The 14074-nt window shown below is 41.2% G+C and overlaps 1 protein-coding gene across 4 annotated transcripts in view; it reads right to left on the bottom strand.

The window, feature by feature from the left end:
• The window catches only part of KCNMA1 (potassium calcium-activated channel subfamily M alpha 1), a 671545-nt gene that overhangs the window by 163002 nt on the left and 494469 nt on the right, over nucleotides 1-14074 (bottom strand). For all 4 annotated transcript variants that reach the window (XR_014175589.1, XM_081955703.1, XM_081955704.1 and 1 more), the window contains exons 17-18: nucleotides 11880-11966; nucleotides 8929-9005 (exon numbers count right to left, since the gene is read on the bottom strand). Coding sequence is in view for 3 of the 4 variants with exons in the window: in XM_081955703.1 (XP_081811829.1) it covers nucleotides 8929-9005; nucleotides 11880-11966 (164 nt within the window). In the remaining variant the exon portion in view is untranslated. The remainder of the gene's footprint in view (nucleotides 1-8928; nucleotides 9006-11879; nucleotides 11967-14074) is intronic.

Here is a 14074-nt window from a genome sequence, read left to right as displayed (position 1 = left end):
ACAGGAACAACTATGGGTCAGGTGTGGGTCGTGTCAAGTGAGGGTCCTTTGATGTGTCAGGTGAGGGTCACATGACCCACACCTGATCCAGCACAAGACCATCACTTGACACAACCCACACCTGATCCATCACAAGATCCATCACAAGACCCTCACCTGACATGACCTCCCCATCACAAGACCCCCACTGGTGACCCATTACAAGACCCCCACCTGACGTGACCCTCACCCGACACCACCTCTCCATCATGACTTACTGACTGCATAAAACCCAAGCCCTTACAAGCAGAACACTGACACTAACATTCCCTAAATTCTGCTGAAGATGTTACCCAGCCTGGTAACGAAATGTTTGGAAACCCACCCTCCAGCTTGGTGAATGAACCTCCATGCTCAGATAAACATGAACCCCTCTCTACCAGCTATTCTAAACCAAGGATGCAAATGTGGACTCACTTCCTGGAAGAGGAGCTGGCTGGAGGGGTCAAGTAGTACATTTTCAATAACCAGTCCCTTCTGAAAACATCAAGTCACACAAAGTGAATTTCAGTGCTGTCTAAGGAGTTGGATGAAACCACAGGTATCTTGACCCCATTTAAAGTTCTTTGTTGAACTTCATGACATCAGTTGGCTTGACAGGCCAATGCTGAATGGCCTTTGAAGTTTTAAAGTATATGTCTTTAAATTATGTTTTAAATTATACGTCGGTGCAAGGCCCCATGTGCATTTACAGATAGAAAGGTTCTATGTAACATAGATTTACTGCTACAGGGTGAGATGCTCATTCGCCTCCTCGTGATGCAGGAAGCGCACAGAAGTGTGAACCAAACGACTAGCGACAACTGGCAGCCAAACTACACTGAAGAATTGGCAGTTAACGACAGTTGGCAGCCAGAGATCTGTTTAGAACTCTTGACTCTCTAATGGCAACGAATAAGCAAAATGTTTCCCCGTCCTTTGCACCACCAGCTCTACGAAGGCAGGAACCCTTAGTGAAGGATTACAACAAAATTACAACTCGCTCAACAGCTGTGTAACAAGTTTGACATCAAGAGACAATGGAAAGCCAGATTTTCACCTGCCTCGCCAGCATTCGTCCACTCTGAACAGGATCCGTACCCAACCTTGTGTCTGCCAGGACTCATTGCTTAAGTGGGGTCTTGGGCATACCAGGCATGAGGAGGAGAGCTGTGGCTTAGTGGCTAATACATCTGCCTAATATGTAATACAGCCCAGGTTCGAATCCCAGTAAGGGTATGGTTAGCTGATGAGAGATAAATAGCTTGAAATAGATCTATATTAGTCTCCCTTTATTTATTTATCAGCACAAATACAACACAAATATAAAAAGGCAACATTAAAAATATGGTTTTCTGTCTGGATGGTCTCCTGCAGTGAGCTAATAGACTGAAAGGGGGAGTAGTGAGTTCCCTCCCATATTTGGGCATACCAAGGGTTGTAACACAAATACATACCTATTTCCCTGGCTCAGCTGATAAGGAGGAGAACCTGTGGCTTAGTGGCTAATACATCTGCCTAATATGTAATACAGCCCAGGTTCGAATCCCAGTAAGGGTATGGCTAGCTGATGAGAGCTAAATAGCTTGAAATAGATTTATACTAGTCTCTCTTTATTTATTTATCAGCACAAAGTCAGCATAGCTGGCTGGGGAATTCTGGGAGTTGAAGTCCACAAGTCTTAAAGTTCCCAAGTTTGGACACCCCTGGGTTTATACTGTAGTCCTGCCTCCATTTCTATCATTTTAGTCCCTCATCCAACCATTAAGTTGGCTTAAAGCAGGTAGTAAACAAGCAAACAAGCAAACAGATACGATGCTTTCTTGAATTGTTAATCAATTCTGTCTAGGTTGCCGTAACATTCTGATTTTCAGTTATTGAAAATACAGTTGATCAGAAGAGGACAAAACAGGAGAAGAGAGAGGTACAAAACCAAAAGAAAACGAAGCAATATTGTTGGATTTTGGGGTTTTTCACTCCAATGTTGCCCCAGCTTCCATGGGCATAAAACATATGGGGGGAAAGGGGGGGGGTAATAAGACGCCACTGCTTCATGCAACATTAAAAAGAAGAAGAAGAATACTGAACAAATAGATACTCTCCACTGGAGAAAGACAGATCAGACTGCACTCTGGGCTACAAAGAACCCGTTTTTACTCACAATAGATCACTATCAGTGTGTAGTTAAAATATAGTATGGGCCGTGTTCCAAGGCAGCAAGAGAAGAAAAATAAATCACAACATTGTCAATTATCATCTGCTCAGGCAATCTTCTTCATAAATATCAGTGTACACAGGAACTATATCTTGTAAATGCAATCTTTTGCAGAAGGAAGGATCCCATCTGGAAGGGAAATGATTTACTACTAGGAGGAAAGGAATGAGTAAGCACAGCTTTCCGGGTTGAACTGTCCTCTCCAATGGCTGTGTCCAAAATGTTAGAGCTGTAATTCAGTTACATAAACTCAGATCAATCAATGATGAATCTTGCCGTACCCAGTCAGAGTGGATCATGGCACAAAATACAACGGTTTTGTTAAAAACGTTCTTTCAAGATCTTGTTTTTATTTTTAAATCATGCATGCTTATTTTTTGGGGAGGGGTGGCATCTTCTTAGAAGTATCTCCTTCCTGTCAGAAATACCCCCTTCAAACATGAAACTTGTTGCTTTAACTAAAAAAAAATGACATGATTGAGTTGGACTATACTGAAATCAAGCAATTTCCAGTAGATTAATTCAATAACTGAAACTGACTACACGTTAAAAAAAGGACATTTGGTTAATTGCGAGGTTGTACCCACAGCTAAATCTATTTTTTTCTTTAATTCCAATTTAAATGAGGATTAGAAAATTTAGAAATTAAAATAGGAGCAAATCCAGACACCTCACATATCACAACCAGTGGCGGGATTCAGCTAGTTTGCAGCTATTCGGGAGAACCAGTTGTTCACTTTCTAAGCAGTTCGGAGAACTGATTGTTGGAAGAAATCTCATTTTGTTTTTGTTTTTTCACTTTACAGGGCTAATCCTGTAAGTAAGGCAGGAAGGAAACATTCTGGTGTTGTTTCTAGCCTAATCTTGATTGCCCTGCTTACAGAAACTGCCTCTCTGGTTAACCCTTACTACATTGTAACAGCTAAGGCGAAGCGCCCATCGACCTGAGTTATTTTTGAGTTGGCCACGCCCACACAGTCACATGACCACTGAGCCACGCCTACCCATCTGATCATTAGGGCAGAGAATCGGTTGTTAAATTATTTGAATCCCACCACTGATCACAAACTCGTACAAGATGGATTTTGCACAAGAAATTCATTTCCAACAACGTGGAGCAGAGAAAGGAGGGACTGAAGAGAAAGAGAAAAAAATTGGTAAGGAAAACTCAGTTTCTCTAATTATCCCTGGTTTCAGGAAGCTTCAGAGTTCTGTGCTGAATTATTAATATTTGGCTTAACAGGTTTGGACAAATAGCTATGTAGGTCAGACTTACGCTGAGACCTTAACAATACGGGAGCTAATATTCAGTAACATCTGAAAGGATGTGAAACCTCAGATGCATTATTAAAGAACATAGCTTTCAACTAGTCCTGGAAGCTGCATGTAATTAATGCCAAAATAATTTTATATATAATTATATATATAAATTATATATATAAATAAAATCTTCTAGTGCAGAATGTGTATCTGTGTCTATGTATATATGTATATGTGTGTGTGTGTGTGTGTGTGTGTGTGTGTGTGTGTATATATATATATATATATATATATATATATATATATATATATATATATATATATATATATATATATATATACACACACATACATACACACACATACACACACACACATACATACATACATACTGCACTAGAAGATTTTATTTTTTTGCACTTTTGCACTTTTTTAAAAGATTTTATTTTTTTGCACTTTTTTGCACTTTTATTTTTTTGCACTTCATTTACCTGTTTACAAAACTTTCATCTCCTGCCTTCACTTTCTCATGGGCTTCTAGGGTGCATTGTGATGCTTGTTAGCAAATCTGACTGTGGGGGTGGAGGAAGGAATATAACACAAAGGGTCATTCTTCTAAAATGATGCCTTTGGTTTATGCAAGAAATAGATCGGCTTAAATCAAGCAGAGTTTGAACTGTTTTCATGACTGCGTGCAGCTTCTTGGTACCCCTGAAATACTCTGAAATGAGCTCCATCAATCTCAATGAAATGTAACCGATTGGGTTACTTTCTGAATCTGAATCCTCAAAGTAGAATGGGACAACTTGCCCTGGCCAATTGGCCACACCTAAGGCACTACACAGCCAACTCGCCACGGCCAATTCGCTGTGGAAAAACTCAACCACAGGACAATTCAACAGTGCAATTTAATTGTCTAATTAAAATATTATTTTAAGTTTTGTCATTCAGATTTCATTTTGCCCTTGTTCAGTGGTCAATTGGTCATGGTGAGTTGTCTCGCATGTCAGACCTGGAAGCCATTGGGCCTTCAGGCCTGCCACATTTTCTACTGTGGGAAAAATGGGAGGGGAGGATTATATATGGAGCATGGGAGATACAGTACATAGTCAAAATAAGATTCTTTTCTAAGTGTTAAGGACCCCTTGCCCTGCAGATGGAGTGGCGTGACTGGGAGGCATCTCCAGTTGGGACGGTGCCTGATTGGGCCATGTGATGGACATGTGGGCGCTGGGCAAGGACTTGAACTTTCTTTTGGGTGGGGAAAACCTGGAAACTTTCAGATTCGGCTTTTCCCAGATGTGCCAATATGACATATCTAATAAAATGGAACTTTGAGGAAACTCAAGCCTCGGAGTCTTCTTTCATTGGGGGTGTTACTTGGAACCCTGACACCACAGTGAGTTGGCTGTGGTGAGTTGTCCTAGACCCCCTCAAAGTACTGCTAGCTCTCTTTCCCATGATCTTGACCGAAGTAGCTTAATGGTAGCTTGTATGGTCTGTGGGCTGGATCCTAGCATCTTTGGTTAAGGGAGATTTCAAAGGGGGTAGGCTTCACGGTGAAAAAATAATCACTCACTCTAGTCTCCCACCACATGTTTCTCCAAAATGCACAGGAGAGATTCATGGAGCATTTGAGTAGGGGACCATGAAACCTGGTCAGCTATTTTTGCACCTTCTCAAAGGGTGCCAAGATTTCCTCAAGAGATCCATGGCTTTCTGAAATTTGCAAGCTGCCAACAAAAGGATTAGCTATCCATCTTCAGATCATATTGGTTGTGTTTCTTTTAAAATTAATAAGATGGATGTTTTTGTGGTGCCAACGTTAGAATCTTGATAAACGTAATATCAATAGAACTAACTAGACTGGGAATCCTGAGCATTTAACGTACAGGGCAGTTTAAATTACAGTTTATGGAGAACAGCTCAATTATTGTTCTGTTCTCAGTCAATGGAATCAACGAGATTGGAAAATGTCTAATTAAGCAGATGAGGCTCCCTAAAACAGAATTGCTAACACCTTTGCTTTCTTTGGGGTTTGTGCTGAAGCCATCTTGGATGTAATACTGAACTTATTTAATATAATGGCTGGGTTACTTTGCCAAATCAAATTTCTGGCAAGTATAGCTTTGTAGAAAGGTCTTAGTTTGTGGACCCAGAATTCCCATTTCTCTAGAATTCTGTTTCTTCCTGCTATGAAATTCAGATTTCCCACGCAAACAACCCATTTGGAAATGTAGTACAACTACATCGGTGTAAATTCCAGCCTGTGGGTACAAATGAGATCTCCAATAAGGGGGGGGGGAGATTGAAAACAGGGTACCAAGATGATCTATTTGTCGTCCTTTAATCCCTTTCCATTTATTCCTTCTGTCTCTATAATCAGCTTTCATTCTTTTCGGTACCAATGTCCCTTCTTCCACTGGACTGATTGGCACTTCCAGTCAGGGGTTAGTTTTAATACATATTATTCACAGTGGGGGGGGGGCATCTTCCAAAGGTTTTCCAACAGTTCTAGATAGACTTCTCGAAGGATTAATTCCTACTTCTGTCATTTCTTTCCTACAGCTTCCAAATGTCTGTCTCCTTTATCCTACTGCTGGGTTTCTATCGATCACCTGTCTGCCTGTCCATCCATCCATCCATCATCATCTATGTTTTCCCAGAATTATATGGATTTAAGCTTTGGAGCTGAGGAAAAAGTGGCCTGTTTGCAATTCTCCGTGTCCATGCTGCGTGGAAAATAAGCATGTCCAGAAAGAGATGGGTAACACTTGACACGTATCAGCATTTTCTTATTTTCGAACATCATAAGGCATCGAAACTTTTGTTTCTGAAGGACCAACCAAAGTGGCACAGGCCAGTAAAAAAAAAAAAAGCATTACTTTGGATTGTGTTTATTATATGAAGGGTCCACCTGGGTCACCTTTTTTAAAAAGTGTTGGGTAAAACCTACAATATATCAGATACATTTGAGATGGAGACTGATGGACTTGTACAACGGCTATCCATTTTTTACAGACAGATGATTTGTGAGGGCTAAGTATTTTTCAGACTATAAGACGCACCAAGATTTTGAAGAGGTATTTTTTTTTAAAAAAAAAATCGTTTTGCATTCTGCAGGCCTCCCAAACCCTCTGCATGCCTCGTTTTTTGTGACAAATGGGACATGCATATGCTTTGAGAGGCCTGCAAAGTGCTCCTGGGGGCTGGGGGGACAAAAACGGCAAAGGGAGCAGGGTTTCAGGAAACCAAAAATGTTGCATTCAGTGTATAATTTTCAGATGTTCACCCTCTTTGGGGGAGGGGGAAAGGTGCATCTTATACTCCAAAAAATATGGTAACTGCAGAAAGATTTCAGGCACTGCTTTACCTCAGAATAGCATTTCTTACAGCTAGCCTTGAGAGCAGAACAGACATGGGTCTTTACGGATTCTGCTCAATCAAAATATTGGACCGACCAGCAGGACAGGTAACACTAGTTCTTTTCTCCAACCCGTTACCTCATGGAGAAATCAAAGTGGAACGTTATGCACACAACTCTGTGCCTGCCTTGGTTTTCAATTAGTTGCACTATTTATTCAAAACGCCACTAAAGGGACATCACTCTAGTGCAGGTGTGTCAAACTCGATTTCATTGAGGGCTGCATCAGGGTTGTATTTGACTTTGGGGGACCGGGGTGGTTGGGACAGGGTGGGTGTGGCCAGCTTGATATCACTCCTGTCAGGGGTGCCTGTGGTGGCCCAAGCACTCTGCTAGCAAAAATGGGCTCCCGAGCTCTGTTTTCGGCTGCCACGGCCTCCTGCAATCCTCTGCTAGTGAAAACGGAGCCGAGCTTCGTTTTCGCCCATTTTCACTGGCAGAAGCCCCACAGGTCAGTCCTTCACTGTTTCCAGAACGGCCCCATAGGCCAGATCTAAGTCCCCCGCAGAACAGATCTGACCCACGGGGCCTTGAGTTTGACACCTCCTGCTCTAGTGAGTCTAGATCAGTGGTTCCCAATGTGTGGCCCACCCCCCACAGGGGGGGGGGCAATTTGATTTTTAATGAGGGCAATTTTAACCTTGTTTAAACCAAGTTAATGGCCTTTTAGGCTTCCTCCACATGAGTAGAGTTCATTTCTTGAATAAAGTAAGAATTATATGCCACCAGGGAGGGGGGGGGGGCATCAGGATTTTAGAGATGCTTAGGTGGGGCATGGCCAAAAAAAGTTTGGGAACTTCTAGACTAACATAGTGAAAAAACTTTGCATTCTTGTATTTCATAGATACCCAGGATATAAAAAATGATCCATTAAGGGTTGCTGCCAATCAAATATCGTACAGGCGAAGCAATTCTTGTTGGACCCATCAGCGTGACTTTGGCCAAGGCCAACATAGATTGTATTCCTCACCATTAGAGTTAAAAGAAAACTCAGGGAGAATCAGTAAAGGGACATGGACTGAGTTTTAACGCCCCATTTCAGCTTAGGGGTTCGTGAATGAGTAGCTACACAAAGCTATGCTCCAGTTCAGGACCTATCTGCTGCTTTGCTTTGCAAGGTGCAGAAGCTAAAGGAAGGTGGGATTTTTTTTTTTTTAGTTTTCTTTTGTTTTTCAAGAGGAGGAAAAAAAGTGCCAGCAGCCTCCTGCATATTTTCCTCTGAGTAGTGATAGTTAATAAGGAGGTAGAGATAAGTCTGACTTGAAAAAATAACCTGATGTACCTTATTCCAACTATGTTGGGAAATTGTTACTCCCAATTAAAAGAAGAAAAGAAACCCAGGACCTTAGAATAAAGTGCTACAGTTTGAATGGTGTAAACGTTCCAAAGACAACACACAATAAAATATTTTTTTTTAAATGACATTTCCTGAAAAAATTAGATTTCGAAAATGAGGCAAGGATGGATAACAGCGCTATACTTTCCTATGTGTACAGGTAGTCCTTGACTTATGGCCACCATTGAGCCCAACGTTTCCATTGCTAAGCAAGGCCCTTGTTAAGTGAGCCGCTTCCCATCTTATGACCTTTCTCGCCACAATTATTAAGTGAATCGCCACAGCTGAGCTATGTGGTCGTTAAACGAAATCTGGCTTCCCCTATTGCCTTTTGCTTGTCGGAAGCTACTGGGAAAGTTACCCATGGTGATGGCAGTGCAACTGTCATGAGTACACGCCAGTTGCCAAGCCTTCAAATTTTGATCAGGTGACCATGGGAATGCAGCAATGGTCAACAGTGTGAAAAACTGGCCCAAGTCACTTTTTTCAGTAACTTCGGTCACTAAATGGATGATTATAAGTCGAGGACTACCTGTATGGCTAATGTGGTACATATCAGATTTTTGCTCCTGCCTTCCATCCATCTACAAATTCTAGAAACTGGGTTAAAGTGATTTTTTTTAAAGACTAGAGGAAAAAACACAAGAAGGGTGTGTTGTGGATAAAATAACTTACGTCGTTTGCAGCCACATTTTTTAATCCTTTTGGGGTCTGTGATGTCATCGTGACATGCCTTGCAATAAAAGTAGGCCCTGGAGCAGAGGGAGAAGAGAGATAAAACTGACACTTCTCTTAATTCATACAAATGAAATTAGTTCGACTTTTTCTCTCCGCGGAAAGTGCTGAATTAATAAAACATGCCAGCCTTAATTTCCTTTAATCTTTTGAAAGGTTTGGACATTTAAGGAAGGGGATGTTTGCTACAAGACAATTAATTCCCAACCCCAGCTTGGGTGATTTGAGTTCATGCTTCTTCTTTTAATAAATGTAACTTGAACATAATGGTGGTGAATGGTTCACGAATGTGACACAACAGATCGGTTCATTGGGCTTTCATCTGGGAAAGAAGCATCCACGCGCACTTTTTTTTTAAAAAAATCCAAACTTACAAAAGAGGAGGGGGAAAATATTCCTGGCAGAGAAACTGCACTTTCAAAGGCCTCTGATTTTTAATTTTTTATGCTTTTTCTTTTTTTTAAAGACCAGACAAATGCAGAAGACTATTTGTTCCACTTAGTTTCACAGGGCTTCATGGTCTGAAGGGAATCAAATACATTTGCGGAAGAGATACAGAACAAAAGCATTTATGGCTGAAATTGCATTGCCTCTGCAGCTGAATACAGATTATCAGAATCGGAAGAGTCCTCAGAGGTCTTCTAGTCCAACCCCCTGGTCAAGCAGGAGACCCTAGGACCCATGGCACACGTGCCGGAAGTGGCATGCAGAGCCATCTCTCTGGGCATGCGAGCCATTGCCTGTTGCTCTTCTGTGTTCTGACGTGCCGGCCAGCTGGTCTTCACACCCAGGGGAGTGCTGGAAACCAGAAGAGCAGCCGCCCGGTGTGCATGCATGCGCCAAGATGATCTTCCAGTTTCCAGTGTGCGCATGTGCACTGGCCACCTGGTCTTTCAGTTTCTGACACTCATGCACGAATGAAGACCTGCTGGCCGGTGCGCATGCACACACCAGAAACCGGAAGATCACCTTCCCAGCACGTGCATGTGCTCTGGGCAGCTGCTGTTCTGGTTTCCAGCACATATGCACATGCGCACACTCCCAGTTTGGCACTTGGTGCCGAAAAGGCTCGCCAACAATGCCCAAGACCATTCCAGACAAGTGGTTGTCCAGTCTCTTCTTAAAAATTTCCACTGATGCTGGCTTAGATTCAGAACGCTCTCTGGACTGGTGAAAATTTCTGCTGAACGCAATTAAGAGAACTGCATATATTCTCTATCCTTCACAAAATATTTTTAAAATAGGCTGTGGGAAGTGAAAGGACTCTCAAGACCATCTTTCCAAAGATAGGGTTTAGTGAAACTTGGGGAAGGGGCAAAAAATAGTGATTCCAGCTATTGCCAATCAAGAACATTTCATTTAGTCTATTTTGATTTATCGACTTGTTACATAATTGTCTTATACTGAGCTTAAACTGAATGACTTTCTTCCAGGTGTTGAAAATCTTTCTCCCGTTGTCCACTAATAAAGTTTCAATTTCCTATATTTTGAGGAGGGGAAAGGAGGGAATTCAGACAATGGCAAGATAGGGATATAAATCAAGAGAGGAATTGAAAACAATGTTCTTTGCATCCCAAGACTAAATGTAAATCTGTAAGAATTTGAAATAGGCATGCATTTCTGGTTGCTCGCATCTCTAAAATCGGAAACTATTTAATGGTTTTTTTTTTTAAAAAAACAGAATTAAATATATAAATACACTGGATGATTTGATAACATCACAAACAATGATGCTAAAATGATCAGCAATCAAATTGTCTATCTTACAAGGAACGTAATGCACACAGAAGTCTTAAAAGGTAAATTGTATGCTAAAAACAAGGGACACAGCAGATTATAAATGGAAAATGGATTTTTTTCCTCTCTCTCTCCTTTTAAGGAAGTATCAATCAATACGTTCAATTTAATGCAGCTTAACACAGTACAGATGATGAACAAATAACATTTCACACAGAGTTAAAATACATTTGTAAAACAACCTGATTGAGTGATTGATTGATTGAAGTATATGATTCAGCCTTTATATTGAAAGTAGATACTTTATATTAAATGATACAAAAGGTGTAGAATTCATTGTGCTAATCTTGAATTGCTCTGACAGGCTTTCCCATCTGAATTACAATTAGTCCTAGACTAGAATTCCCTAGTAAGACCACACCTGGAATACTGCAACCGATTTTGGTCATCATACTACAAAATGATGCTGAGATTTTGGAAAAAAGTTCAGAGAAGAGTGACTAAGATAATCAAAGGCCTGGAGACTAAAACATATGAAGAACGACTGCAAGATTTAGGCTTGGCTAGTCTAAAGAAAAGAAGAATTAGGGGTGACATGTATTCCAGTATTTGAGGGGCTGTCGTAAAGAAGAGGGGGTCAAATTATTCTCCAAAACACCAGAAGGCAAGACAAAAAACAATGGGTGGAAATTAATCAATTCCAGCAACCTGGAATTAAGGAGAACTTCCTAACAGTGAGGACAATTGACCAGTGGAACAGCTTGCCTTCAGAAGTTGTGGGTGCTTCATCACTGGAGGTTTTTAAGAAGAATCTGGACAGCCATTTATCTGAAATGGTACAGGTTCTCCTGCTTGAGCAGGGGGATGGACTAGAAGACCTCCAAGGTACCTTCCAGCTCATTCATTCTATTCATATGGATACCATGTACCATGAATGTCTTCAGGTTTCTCTAATTCCTTCCCGCATGTAAGAATCTAGAGTTGGTCTTTCATTACCAACAAATGCTTCTAAAAGTTGAGCAAGCCCTTCAATTCACGTCAAGATCTTCATCGCTCTTATTACATCACATCCGGCCCCAGCCGTGAGATGGGTAAAGCTTCCAAAATGCATCGTGGACCATGATGATACAAGTACAGAATGACCCAATATTTACCTTTTCACTTCTTTGGCGTCGCTTGCAATGAAGAATCCTAGCGTACCCTCTTGAATTTTCACATGATTTCCAGGGTTGATCAATATTCTGCCCAGTGAGATGGAACAAAACGACAAAACAGGAATAAAAAAAGAGAGAGAGAAACACTGTCAGGACACACTACTTTTGTGCTGCAAAACCAAATTCATTATTTCTCATTGCTCCGTTATAGGGGGCCCATTAGTTTGGCAAATCCAAAAGAAAACAAAAAGAAGGCCAATAGAAGCCATTTTTTTTAAATGAAAGGTTTCAAAATAGGAGCTCTATTGAAACACCGAGGCAGAAAATGCATTCCATTCTTATCACCAAAGTCTTTATCTTGCAACTTTGCTTGAGGCCCAAGTGACTTCAGTTAGGGGTAGAAAGGGGGACAAATACACAGAAAGCTTTGATTTTGTTTTTGCTCTGTGTTCAAAGTTAACAAAATTGTTATGATTGATGCAAAGAAAAATGATTCCTGTGGTAAGTATCTGCTCGGAAAAGCCTCACTCTTCTGGCAGTTTAGCCCTTTGTGTCAATTTCTGTTGAAGTGGGGTATTGTTAATGGGCCCCCTATCACTGTCTATTACATGAGTTATAGCATAGTACATACATATATATATATATATATATGCTCAGGGGGAATGGTACAAGACAACCATTTACGATTGCTAAAGAAAACATAAAACCGGGTATGGTGGTTAATCATTTCTCCATCCCAAAGCCCCTTTCTCAGACTGTTGTCAATGAATCAAAATAAGTTACTCATCCTTGCTAGAAAAATCAAATCAACTGCATTTCAAGATTTAGACTAATCTCATTGGACTGACTTCTGGGTTTATGGTGTACACTCTTCAACAGGAGCGATGACTTTAGCCAAACCAATTCACATTTTTAACAGAGCCTGGCCCAGGACTTAGAGCCTGCCTTAAGGAGGGGGAGGGAGTGATCATGGTCAGCCATCCATGAAGTACTTAACATCTGTAAATATTAAAGTTTTTGGTAACCAGTTACAGGTTTCACCCATTGAGTGTTGAATGTTCTATCAGTTCCAACATGGGAAGGTGTAACGTCTATTAGGATGGAAGTGAATACATCAACCACATATTCCGTGGCTGTATATGCTCATCCTGCAAGAAATACCCACCCGATGGAGTACATTTATTGTTTACTGGGTTTTGTTTTCCTTTGCATACACATTTGGCATCCTCTTAGAATAAGGGTTTCCAACCTTGGCAGCTTTAAGACTTGAGGACTTCAATTCCCAGAAGTCTGTCTGGGGAATTCTAGAAGTTGAAGTCCACAAGTCTTAAAATTGCCAAGGTTGGAGAACCCTTAGAAAACTTTGGTGGTTCAAAAGTGTAATCAACAAATATGTAATGTGGAATACATTGTAGGGATGTGTCTGGTCTCTATTTAGTGAATGTGAAGATTTTCAAAGGATTTTTTTTTAAAGGGATTAAATGATTCTATGTTCCATGTGCATCTTTTCACGACCTAATCCTGCCCCAAATATCTACACAGTTCTTATTTTAATGGAACACATCCTACAAAAGAAGAAGGGAGGAAGAATTCTCATGGTTTCAAAAAGGCACAAGGTTAATTTAGCTCAACAAAATGCTTTTACAAGTGAATTCACAAAATTTGGATTTTTTTCCTGGAAAACCATGGGCCTAGGACCATGATGGTGAACCTATGGCATGCCTGCTCAAAGTGGCATGCAAAACCATGTCGCCCGGCAAGCACAACCTTGCCTGTTTGTCCTCTGGGTTTCTGGCACGCATGTGCACATGTCGATCAGCTGTCCTTCACATGCACAGCAGTGCCAAAAACAGGGGTACACATGTGTGCCAGAACCCGTAAGTTCAGCTTTTCCGGAGCACAATCCTTTGTGCGTGCGGCAGTGCTGAAAACCAGCATGTGTGCTGGCCGATTGATCATTGGGTGCGCCTGCATGCTAGAACCTGGAAGTCTGGCTTTTCTGGAGCGTTGCCCTGACGAGCGTGTGTGCACACAATGTTTCCACGCGAACTTTTCAGCACTCGCCATCACCGGCCTAGGCAATTTCCCTTTATCTTTTAATGCCGTGATCCAAGATAATGATTTACACCAGGGGTTTGGCAGGTTTAAGAGATACTGGCTGGAAAATTCTGGGAATTGAAGTCCACTGGTCTTAA

Source organism: Natrix helvetica, assembly GCF_964273705.1.
Source record: "Natrix helvetica genome assembly, chromosome: 5".
Taxonomy (NCBI): domain Eukaryota; kingdom Metazoa; phylum Chordata; class Lepidosauria; order Squamata; family Natricidae; genus Natrix; species Natrix helvetica.
This window is presented reverse-complemented; position numbering and strand designations above follow the sequence as displayed.